Source organism: Ovis aries, chromosome 26 (assembly GCF_016772045.2).
Source record: "Ovis aries strain OAR_USU_Benz2616 breed Rambouillet chromosome 26, ARS-UI_Ramb_v3.0, whole genome shotgun sequence".
Taxonomy (NCBI): Eukaryota; Metazoa; Chordata; class Mammalia; order Artiodactyla; family Bovidae; genus Ovis; species Ovis aries.
This window is the reverse complement of record NC_056079.1, coordinates 27,750,313-27,762,841: the sequence shown is the minus strand read 5'-3', so window position 1 is coordinate 27,762,841 and position 12,529 is coordinate 27,750,313. Positions and strand designations below refer to the sequence as shown.

The following is a 12,529-nucleotide window of genomic DNA, read 5'->3' as shown; positions in this document are numbered from 1 at the left end:
ACATTCTAATGAACACACTGGTAGGGGGAGGAAAGGATGTTACTTCATCCTTTCCTTAACTACTTCACTGGTAGTGAAGGATGTTAATTTATCAGCACCTAACAGTCTTCTGACTTCCTGGTGGCTGAACTACTAGCAACCCTGAACTTGGGTCTTTTGATATATTTGCTCCACACAAAATTCATCTTTGACTATAAGATTGAAAATGCTACTGTCATATAATCTTCCAGCTCTGCTTATAAAAAGCCAATCATCTAAGGGAAATGAAAGCAAAACAAGAATGATGGTGAAGCAGGAAGAGTAATACTCCAGAACCAGGAAAGCTGAGTCCCGCTCTGCCCTGGCTCTTACAGTAAGTCCCCTACATAATTCATGTCAATGTATGGCAAAACCAATACAGTACTGTAAAGTAAAATAAAGTAAAAATAAAAATTTAAAAAAAAAAAGAATCTTCAAGTTGCAAACTTTCAAAGATGTGAACATATTATAAACCTATTATAGTACTATATAGCCGTTTGTGTTAGCTGGGTATGTAGGCTAATTTTGTTGGACTTACCAACAAACTGGATTTACAAATAAGAACTTGTTCGCATGGAACTTGTTTGTATGTAAAGGACTTACCCTATCTATAAAAAACCTAGGGGGAGTTTTGGAAAATGCTATCTAAAGACTCTCTGAATCTAATATTTAATGACTTCATTATATTTAAAAGCTAGATGATTGGTAAATTTAAAAAATGCATCTTTGAATGTTGAAGGATTTATTTCCTCCAGAGGGTTTGGTATCTTGTAGAAAGAGTCAAGGAATCAGAAAGTATTAAATTCTTCTGTTTTGGCTACTGAGAAGCAAGTCTGGTAATGCCCTTAACATTTTCCATGGCCTAATATCTCCCTTCTCAGAATCAGTAAATCATAAGGCGCCTCAAAATGCCTCTAATTAAAAAAAAAAAAAAAAGGACTCTAGAGCCTTTAGCTCAGTTATCAGTGCTAATTAGTTATAGACTCAAGCAGCCTTCATTTCCCAAGTGTAAAAAAATAAAACATTTCCTTCTGATTCTTGTGTCATGAGTTTTATTATTTTTCTTTGTGTTTTTTTCTCTGCTCTTTCTTCCGGTTATGGCTTCCTTACAGAACAAACCCAACATTATTATTCCGACCCATTAATGAACACTTTATAAGAGGAAATGTGCTGGTTTTACAGTCACCAAATCCACTTTAAAAAATGTTCCCATTATTTTCTCTTGGCGAAACCTTGGCTTCCTGGAAGCCCTGGTGATTAATGGCAGCAGCTAAGAGACTAAGAGCTTTAGAAAATAAACTTCAAGGTGCCTAACAGAGGAGAGATGCTGAACTTTCCCACTGGGCAGAGTCAACATACATTCACCAGCTGCACGTTCTCAGGGGGCGGATTGGGGTGGTGGGGCCCGTTGGCTACGTTCATCATGGTGTTTCTTTCAGACCGAAGGCTCTGCCGAAGCCGGTCATGAAGCTTTTTCCGTTGTTTCCTGGATAGGGAAAAATGGAGCACTGATTTATTTTTTTTCTAATTATTGACATTTTTCAGTACAGTCAGTTCTTTCTTCTACCAACACAACACTCAAGGCAGTGGACTGGTGGGGAGAGAGAGAGAGAGAGAGGGCACGCCACCCCATCTCAGAAGTGGAATCATCTGTTCTTAGCAAATAGATTGAAGAAGCCGGTGGGATTCTTACAGAAATTGAACTGGGCTGCTGAGAGATAAGGAAAAAACAGTGGAGAAGACAAGATAAGTCAAGTTGAGCTTTGGCTAAAACTCAGACTTTCATAATCACTCCATCTTTGCCCAAGTCTTACAGATGGTCATGTGTCTTAGGCTACAATTCATGCTGTGCAATTGATAAGGCTGATTTCATTTATAGTTTTGCCTGTGTGTCTTTCAAGAAAATGGAGTTACTTTTGAATCTGTGTATCATAGTGTGTGTATGTGAGTGAAAATGTGTACATCTTTTGCCAGAAGATTTTGGCACAATTATAACATGATCCTATTCTAGTACATTTTTGTATAACTAGGTAATGAATATTCAAATATTGAGACTGAATCTAGTAAGACTCATAAGACGGATTCCATGAAGGTTTATTTTTCTCTGTCGCTTGCTCAATTCTGGCAACACACTACATCCCAGGACATTAAGGAAATGCCATCCATGTCCTTGTTTCTATGGCATAAATGCAGATTGTGTTTCTCAATTCAGATCGTAATAATATTCCCATGACTAGTTTTGGCATGAGAGTTTATGTGATGAAACGACAAAGTAAAACAAAACTGTGAATAGCATTATTTCAAAGTAGAAGTTCTACATACGATACAAAAGTGAAAGGAATTCATACCATATGATAATTGTATTTGTTAACAAGGACCCAGCTTCAACAACCAACAAAGTGAACACAAATCTATTTTCATCTTTTCTCTTTTATTCTTTCAAAGCAAGTTTTGCTTGCTTCTCCTCCCGTGAGAGTCCTTTTGTACATCTCACACTGTGGGAGAATTTGAACTGGTAACCTAACTAGATGCAACTGAAAACTCCATCATGGTTTTTAAAAATGCCTGCCTTTCAAACGCCACCAAACGCCTCCATTGTCCCCTATGTCTGAGTGCAGATTGGACGTGTCCTCAGAGTTGAGGTGACAAGCTCACTTGTGGTACCCACCACACTCCTTTCAGGAGGGACCCATATCCACAGACACCCGCATGGGTACCTATGCAACCCTGTCCCTCCAACCCTTTTCTTGGGTCATGGGACTGTGGTCAATGAACAAAAGTCTGAACACTTTCACACAAATAGGCAAAGCTTTCTAATGCCTGTGGTTAGGAAGGTCCTCGGAATGGGTTATTTGGGACCAAAAATAAGGAGGAAATCCCCCTGCCCCTTCCAGGACAAGGCTGTGGAGCCTGGTTTCTGCATAGCCTTTGCCACCCGGGCTGCCTGTGAGCTCAGGGGGAAGGAGGCCGGGGAGGTGTTTACTTGGTTTTGCAGTAGGCCACCACACACATGATGCCAACCACGAGCAGTGCGATGCAGATGCCGGTGATGGTGAGCACTCTCTTCTGGTAGAGCTCCTCTGCTTCTGGAAAGGGATGAGAACAGACGTCAGCGAGGCTAGCTCCCTGACCCTCACCCGGACTTACAGCTGAAGAGCTGGCATTGTCCATGTTCACAAGAAAATACACACGGGACAACTCATTCCTTCGGCAAATAAGACGTAAGGTGCAGCACGCTCTGCACCACATTTTGAGCATAAAGCTGCAAAGCCCATTGGAGGGCCATTTATAATTTAAAAAATACGATCTATTCAATGACTCTAATGTTAAGCCATAGATGCGTACTAAACTGACAAACCATAAACGTTAATGGTAAAATAACGATTTCGGTTAAAACTGTAGATTTTATTAAAAAAAAACAAAAACAACTCTTGCAAAGACAACAGGAATTGATGCCAATAAAAGGAGCTGGCATTGGCACCACTGGGACCCTCCCCTTCCGCCTTCTTCCCAGCCTCCTGTCCCCTCCCCTCCCCCACCCCAAGCCTTTTTTGATTTCCCAGCTAGTTCCTATTCCCGTGGTCTTTACAAAGAACCACTTTTAACTTAAAACAAAAGAAAAAAAAAAAGAAAAGACAACTCAAAGACATTTGCAAACATGAGCTTGACTTGTAGTTAGAAACAAAACTGAGGCAGGATTCCTATGATTTAATAGGAAAATGGGGACAGAAGCAGCAGGACAAGGAGTAGCTTGGCACTGTATCAGAGAAACTCCAGTAAGATGGGTGGGATAGTCCTGGGCCACGAGGAAGACTTGCCCTTTGAGGAACAGTTATTACGACTTCACCAGTTGTACTTAGAGATCTAATTTATGACACTACAAAACCACTGGCACAAATGATATAAGATTTGGAATAGATTGTACCTTCCTGCACTGGACAAGTTGGCAAATTAGCTAATGTCGGTTGCACCAGGGAGGTGGGATGTTTAGAAATTTCAGATGAAGGTACTACTATACTCCCACTGCAACCAGTTTCTGATTCATGGAAGGTTTTCGATTTGCAAATCAGCTTTGGAGGGGGATAAATTGCTATAGAACGGGAGTCAGGTTCTTAATAAGATTGGCTGATTTAATGGTGAACCTGATCCTCTTAGGAACGAAGCTTCCAACCAGTCTGGTCACACTCACTGGGAAATATTCACAAGTTCAATGAGAAAGAGAAATTAACCAGTGCATAATAAGCAGTCTAAGCTGCATTTGCTATTCTGATTAACACACTGGTCAAGAACTGGGAAATATTTTACCAATGAAGGTCTCTTATCTGGATATCAACATGGGGCCTTATAGAACAATTTCAATTTACATTCTCTGTCTCAGCAGCCACAGTTTTTTTTTGTTTTTTGTTTTTTGTTTTTTGTTTTTTTTTCTTTTTCCCTCTACTGAGAGAGGGCAAGTTGCCGGAAGTCTTCTTGAAATGAAAAAAGGTGCAATGCCATTTCTATGATACAGCACACTTTATCATTAAACAAAAACATTTCCTACAAGCCAAGCCCATGGTAATCAAATTCCAGTTAACAGGTCAGGAACATTGTCAAATCAAATTAATAAGATCACTGATTATTAAGGAGGAGGAGGAGGAGAAAATAGTCAGTGGGTAAAGAAAAAGACCAGAATGCTGCAGAGATTATACGAAAACAAACAGAAAGGGTTGGAAGAGGAAAAGAGCAAACTGAGAGGACAGACTGACAGAATGACGGAGAGAGGGAGGAAGCCAGGTAGGAGGGAAAAACGAGGTTAAAGAGTGAAGGAGCCATCTGAGGTTCCTGGCACAGCATGCCTGATACTAGGGGAGGAAAAATAAATACATAAAAGAAAACCAGAGGGAGGAAGTGCTGGGGTGGGAAGCAAGGTGGATATAGATTTGGAAGGGTTATCCCATACAGCATAACTCCTAACCTAGGCTGGCGGTCACGTGGCAGCCACAATTAGAAAGCAAAGCAGCTGGTGCATTGCGGGGGCGACAACGGACCAGGAGACAGAGAGCCCTGCCACTTTATTTCTGTGCCGCGTTTAAGTCAAATGAGGACGTGACGTGTGGATGCTTGTATGTTAATTGCGAGTGTCTGCTGCCTCCCTTCCCCTAGAGTCACAGGACGGGGAATTCAATTTCATAAGGTGTTAATCTGTGAGCTGATGTGGCTGGAACGGGCACCTGGATGATTTTAGCACTAAGTCTAAAGAGCAAAGGCATCACCCTACTGGTCCTTCTCTGGGGGAAGCAGAACACAGAGCAGGAATCTTTTGTTTGGGATGAACTAGTTAAGAATCCTGTTTAGAAAGTGCCTAGAAAGTGAAGATCCTACTGTACTTCTTTTACTTACTCTATTTTTCCTTCTTTTCAAACAGCAAGCACTGGTAGTGCTTCCATCTTCCAATTCTATCTTTAGAAAAACCTGGGAAACTGCTTCCCCAAACTGCAAAAAGAGGACCTATCCAAGGGTTAAAAGTGGGGAAGGCATCGTGCCGTCTTTTGCAAGTTTTTTGGTGGTTGTTAATTCTAATAGACTGACTAGGCTTCGTGAAGAAATGGCATATAATGACTTGCTCATTCTCCCCCGGTTATGTCAGCAGATGACACTTCCCAGGAAAATCAATCATGGAACTGGAAAGGCAGCCCAGTCAAGGCCAAAGGGCAAAACAAAAGTGCTAAGATGAGCCAGTTGAAACCAAGTCCCCTAGAGCATAGATGTGGCTTAGGACTCTATACTCACATCAGGATGGCCTGAATGCATTAAATGTTTTCCATTTAAGTTTCTATCAGATCTTTCAATGGTTCCCTAAATCAGGTGACCCTCACAATATAAATATGTTCAAGGAGAAATACTTGGTGGACAATAATATAAAAAATGCTTTAAAAAAAAAACATTTTTCTCCCTTATTTTTCCCCTGTGTTACAGGGTCAACTGGACAAGAGCAAATTAGAGACAGTGTTGAAAAAAAGAATCCATCAGTCCTGTTGGTGGATCTGCCTTAATGAGTTGAAACACTTCTAAGCCTTTACGGTTTGGCTGGATGCATTAAATGAATCAGATCAAGCATGTTTTTCAGACTGATCTGGCCAGGCCGAGACAGAAGCCTTGGCCGTTACAATTAGCCTGTAAGGTCTGATTTTCCTTAAGGATGGAACGTTCTGGCTGGCTGGAACCTCTGGAAGCTTTTCCTGTAAGAGGTGTGTGGGTATCAGCTCAGGGTGCCTTTACTAAACACTTCAGGTCTTACTGAGGGAGCTCATGTATCTGAAAAAGCCATCACCCTACTTCATTGTTTGGGAAAATAAATATTAAATTTAATAATTAGACCCTAAAGTGATAACACTGGAAGGATGCTGTTAGGGAGAAGAGACGAGGTGACGGTGGGATTTTTTTTTCTTCCTTTCAGGTAAGGCCAATATGCCTTTTGAGAAGTGGGATAAATTTCATCCCGAGGGAAGTAACTTGAATAGATAATGCCCCTCAAGTAGACCACCTGACACCCGTGGGATGTTGGTGGGGCTTTTCGTACTCCTTATTCTCGAGTGATGTTCTCTGATGTGCAAAGGACCAGTTACACGAATGTAGGGCTTTCCCCATCACATGAATAGTTTTCTCTTGGAATTTTTTTCTGGGGGGAGGGGAATGTGCAAGTAATTGAGTTTCTATCCCTGGAAACTGATAGCTTGCAACAGCCTCATTTTCCACAGATTATGTAAAGTACATTAGGTGTAGACTGTGATGTTATCATTGAAAAGAAAGCAACAGCTATAAGATGCTTTTGTTGCATGATGTCACTGACACTAGCTGAATGGAGGCCAGACAGTCCTTTATCAAGGACATTGCTTTATTGACTGATACGCACTTCCAGCGCTGTAGCATTCAGGAAGCCTGGGGACCTGCACTGCAGAGCCTCCGGGAGGACAAAATGGCTTCCCCTTCCTGCCAAGCCTGGCTTTTCTCCCAACTATCTAGGATGTTGTCTAGTCGCTAAGTCATATCCAACTCTGCAACCCCACGGACTGTAGCCCACCAGGCTCCTCTTTCCATGGGATTTCCAAGGCAAGAATACTGGAGTGGGTGGCCATTTCCTTCTCCAGGGGATCTTTCCAACCCAGGGATAGAACTTGAGTTTCCTGCATTGGCAGGTGGATTCTTTACTGCTGAGCCACTGGCGAACAGTATGAAAATTCGTATTTGATTACTTGGGATATGGTGACTCAAATTTAATTCTATTAGTGCTAGAATTTCCATCTACAATAGCATAGTGTATTTTGTTGTTTTTTATTTCCTTGCTCATAAGATAATGAAGCTGACTAGTGCAGTGCTTGTATATATCTCCAGAAAACTAGAGTAATCCATGTCTGAAAGTGAAAAGTGAAAGTTGCTCAGCCATATACAGTCCAAGGGATTCTCCAGGCCAGAATACTGAAGTGGGTAGCCTTTCTCTTCTCCAGGGGATCTTTCCAACCCAGGAATTGAACTGGGGTCTCGTGCATTGCAGGCAGATTCTTTACCACCTGAGCTATCAGGGAATGTATGTAATATTATGCTGCAGTGTAAGAGCTTTCTATGTTACAATATGAATAGATGATTTTTACATTGTACGTAAAGCTGCGATTCATGGGGTCGCAAAGAGTCGGACACGACTGAGCGACTGAACTGAACTGAACTGAAAGCTCCCATTAGCCGAAAATGCGGAGTGTTCTTAAGTTGGTGTATGTGAAGCTTCTTTTGTTCTCAGGCCCCTGGCTTGGTTCCTCCTAAAGCCTTATGAATCACTTCAACTTACCCAGCTCTGGAATAACAGCATGGTCAGCTCTGATCAGTGGCTCAAGGAACATGGGATGTGTGTGAACTGTACCAAGTAAGGCGATTTTCAACTCTAAGTGAAAGTTTTGAGTCTAAAAGCTGCTGCCCTCAGTACCTCGTCGGTAAACTAACCATAGATTGAAAGCAAAGAAATCATTGTTATAGCTGTATGATCCCTTCTAAAGAGAAAGGAAATTAGTTAGGAACTGAAAGGTAAGAGTAGACAGGGGGGAAATATAAAGGTTTCAGCTCATAGGCTCTAAATTCTGCAGGCTAAAAGGAATGATGATTGGTCCATACCCATAAATTCAATCCCAAGATGCTCTGCCAATGCAGAAAGTTGACAAAAAAAAAAAAAAAAAAAGAAAGAAAGGGAAAAAGTTTCAGAAAAGAGCAATACACTGCACTCCAAAACACATTACACACGACTTACGGCTCTGTGCGTGCACATGGAACAAACAAATGGCGGATGGTTAAGGAAGCAGTGCTCAGGTACGCCCCTACGAGTCCACAGAGGGAACTTCTTTTTCAAGAGGTGTGCAAATTTCAGCACTGTCTTTATTAACCCTTAAAAGACCTTACTGAGGGAGAAGTGAATGGCTGACCCCTCCTCTATGCTATGCATTATCTGGGAATCGAAAGACCGGATTTATCATCAGAGATGGCATTTGGTATCATTTCACCCTTCTGCTTTCAAAAGGCAGGCGTGGAGTTCCAGGGAGGTGAAGTCATTTTACCCAAAGGCAGAGAGTGGCAGAGCAGGGAGGTGAAGCCAAGAGGAGCAATTAGGTTGGAAATTTTTGTCCCATTAGATTGCTCATTTTCACTGTTTGGGGCTAGCTATGCTCTAATATTTCCTGTTGTATTATTTACTTATCTTTAAACTATTTCCTTTCCCCCCAAATCTTCCACTCTCTCCATCACTGGTATGACATGGAGAACACTTCTGCTCAAAAAAGCCAGCCAGGGCACTGAGGCAACCGGGAGCCTGCTTCCAGTTTTCTGTATCATCTCTGTGTGGCATAGGATAGCAGTGACTCCCTCACTTTTTCAAATGGTTTTTTAAAAAAAAAGGAGGCAGGGGGAGGATGCAATTCCTGGGTTCTTTGGTTAATTTTAATTTAGCACTTCCTCAAATCACAAAGAGCCAATTAGATGAGCACTTCCCAGCGCTGAGCCCTGATGCCCAGATGATAGCTGATGGCCACAGGCACCCAGCAGGCCTGCAGAGCTACCCAGGGGAGAGGGCTGGAAGCTGTGCGCCCCCAGCCCACAGTCCTAGCACACCTGACTGAGGACACATCAGAACTGCAGGCCTGGCAGGACCTGCACAGACTCAAGTGGAAAAGTGGGGAAAATCAGGCAAATGAAAAAAAAAAAAAAAAACCCAAACACAAAAAACAAAAAAACCAATCAAGAAATGACGCTTTCCATTCTTAAAACAAAAAACTGTTAACCACATGTCATCATCTGGGGCCCTTCCGGACTCCCGTATGTGTGTGGGGGGTGGAAAGGCAGGATGAAAACAGAGGGGTTCTGTGGTCTGTATTTCTTTTCCTTGGTCACTGACTAGAGAGATACCAGGACAGTCCCCGAATCTGACAAGGCATCTCTTCAGTTTGAAAGCACATGCTGGAGGGGTACTTCTTTTCCAAAACAGTTTGGACATGAACAGATCTCCTCATAGAGAGATTGTGTTTGGAGTCATCCTGGTTTCAGGTCCTTTCTCTGCCATTTACCTGTTCAGTGACTTTGGACAAGTTCATTTCTCATTGACAAAATGCTTATGGTATTGACACAGGCCTCACAGGGTGACCCTGTGAAATAAAGGAGACGTGAAGTGTGTCGGCCAACAGCAGAGGGGTTTAACAGCTTGGCGGACAGGTGTATCTGGAGATTTACTTTGGGCCACTGATCGCAGGCATGCAGGCTTAGTTTTGACTAATTTCCGGGCCCTCAAAACTCTGACAGGCTCTGTGATATATCAAGAATTTATATTAAAAAAAAAAAAAAACTTGCCACCTCTTACGGAAATGAAGTTTCCCAGATTTTATATATATGTATGTATAATATGTATGTATAAATACATATCAAATAGTACGCTGACTAACAATGATAAAGAGGCACTTTATATAATAGAATTTTCTTTGCCTTAAGTCCAGGGTACTCAGGCAAATCAGGTACATTTTTCATAAATTTAAAGAAAGAGGCTGTAGAGTGACTTTGGTTTGCACCGTGTTCACAGCAAAATTAACAGTTTTTTCCAGTCCAAATTTCTCTTGCCTCTGTGCAACACTGAATTGGACAAATTGCCATTTTCCCTCAAGTTGTTTCTTCCATATAAACTTCAGAACATCAAGGTACCACAATTCGTTTTCTGAGGAAGTGATAATAAATTTCCTTACACGTTTTCATGAGCAACTGACTCAATTTTTCTCCCTACAACCCCCTATGTGTCTTGCCTTTTCCTCCTACATCAGTAACAATTTAAGGGTTAAAATCAACAGATGACTACAGAAACTCTTTCCAGAGAAGAGAATCATGATTCCATGCCTACATGAACACTGCTAATTATCTATATTAGTTGCATAGAAAGCTTGGTTAAGTCTTCAATAAAATTAGTAGCATGCTCATGCATATATATTACTGCATTTACAGTTTTATAGGTAAGTTGGTGAGCCTAACTCTAATTTCATTTCATGGGAAGTCATTCATATCAGGCAGCTCCAATTTCAAATAATTCAAAGGGAAATTGGTACTTAAAATTGTACTCTCTTCTGCCCATAAGCCCTAACAAGGAAACACGCAGAGGGAAGCATGCATCAATCACCCAAGTCCTGGAGCAAACACTACTGTGATTTATTTGACTATTGGTGGCTACATTTCTTTCATTGTGAGTCAAGAAAAGCAGAATACACAAATACTTTTCATTTTCTGAAGAGCTTATTACTTTCTATCTGTTCTATTTAATCTAATGTTGGCTTAGGCTTATTACATATCATATGTTTCCTATTGAACATCTGCCTAGCCACTCCATTTTTCAAATTAAATTAATAATTCAAAAACACGAAGGTTACTGTAAACAATTTAGCTTCCTTTTCTACATGTGATTTCCTGCTGTGCAGTAAGCAATATAAAAAATTAATTTAAATCTGAGTCTTTAGAAACTATTAAGTACTGACTCACTAATCTTTTGCTGTAGGATTTCATAATTGTTTGAAGAAAACTGATTAACCTGTAGGTTAATTTAAATTTTCAATTGTCTTAGAGAAAAGAACAAGAAAACTTCTTGAAAAGTTGAAATTGTCCATACATGCAATTATAATTTCTGTTAACATTTGAAGACATTCTTGGGTTTTCTTAAGCAAGTAATCTCAAAGAGGTATGTGTCCTCTTGACTTTTGCCCCCCTGAGGATTCTAGAGGAGTCCTGTCAATGTCATTTCTAAATGGGACCAATTTAGCCACTGACTTCTAATTTTCAACTTACCTTTACAATAGGAGATGCTTTTTTTTTTTCACATATACCAATCCATATTGCCACTGAACCCTTTGAAATGCAATAGGAAACTCCTTTCTTCCAAGTTTACATATGCCATGAGCAAGTATGTTCATAAAAACACACACAGTGAAATCTCACTAATGCTTAGCTGGAGTTAATAATTCTGTTATAGGTTGAGGTGTCTTTATTCTACTTTCAGCAAGATGCGCATGTTTGATAAAGAAACTAACAACTTCAGTGAATTTTAAAAACATTTGGAAAAATCAACACAAATAATTTAGGCACTAGTAACCTATGAATCAAAAATACTTTTAAGGCTGTCTGAGTTTACTCATTCTGAGGATATGCCTATAAGCTCTAAAATTGTACTCTTTTAAAATAGTCTATACTTTGGGCTATTCTAGAATTACTTCCTATTAGATGTTAGTTTATATATGACCTATTTGCTCCATACTGCTTGAAACTATTGAAGCTGTGTGTTTTTTCCTATTGTCTATAAATTGATTATTGATTGTTTGTATACACAAACACAGGCACACATGCACCTCCCCCACACACAACACACACACAATGATGAAAACAATCCTTTGAAGCAGGAACTCTGTGTTGAGAGGGGTGAAACCTAACGCTTACTAACCTCAACAATATTTTCCAAGAAAGTATTATAAATGTTTTATTTCAAGGCAAATGGCTTCCTTCAAGAAAGCCCTATAAAAGATACATGTGTTCCTTTCTTTTATATTTTAAATCAGTTTTTATAAATCAATACATGTCCCATAGGACACCCTGACCAGAAAAATTGAATTAAATCCTAATAATGTAAGTTATGTGTTTAGAAGCATTTAAAAAATTGTATGTTCTTTTACAATGTGATTCATCAACTGAAAATGTGGTTTGGTAAGTTGAACAATGTGTCTCTCTGAAGCTGGGGAATATTTTTTCTTTTAAAATGTATGATATGCATTTCAAACTTTATGAACAAAAATAAGTAAATTTTAAACTTTACCAAGATGGCAACACTTTTTAGCTTTTGTGTAGCTTTCATTACTAGTTGAACATAAAGTTCTTAGAGCAGCAAATATTTATTTCCCTGCCTTCGATGTGAAGGTTTGTGGAAGTAAAAACTGAGAATCTAAGACATGGAAGTTAGAAAATTAACTCTGGGCAA

At 40.2% G+C, this 12,529-nt stretch overlaps 1 protein-coding gene across 15 annotated transcripts in view; it reads right to left on the bottom strand.

Annotated features, from left to right (window-relative positions):
• The window catches only part of NRG1 (neuregulin 1), a 242,658-nt gene that overhangs the window by 15,450 nt on the left and 214,679 nt on the right, over positions 1-12,529 (bottom strand). For 8 of the 15 annotated variants that reach the window (XM_027962709.3, XM_027962710.3, XM_042241402.2 and 5 more), the window contains 2 exons: positions 3,002-3,104; positions 1,378-1,504 (listed from right to left, as the gene is read on the bottom strand). In XM_027962709.3, coding sequence (XP_027818510.1) covers positions 1,378-1,504; positions 3,002-3,104 — 230 coding nt within the window. Of the gene's footprint in view, positions 1-1,377; positions 1,505-3,001; positions 3,105-8,160; positions 8,185-12,529 lie in introns of all 15 variants that reach the window. The other 7 variants (XM_027962708.3, XM_060407181.1, XM_042241401.2 and 4 more) reach the window with 1 other exon arrangement.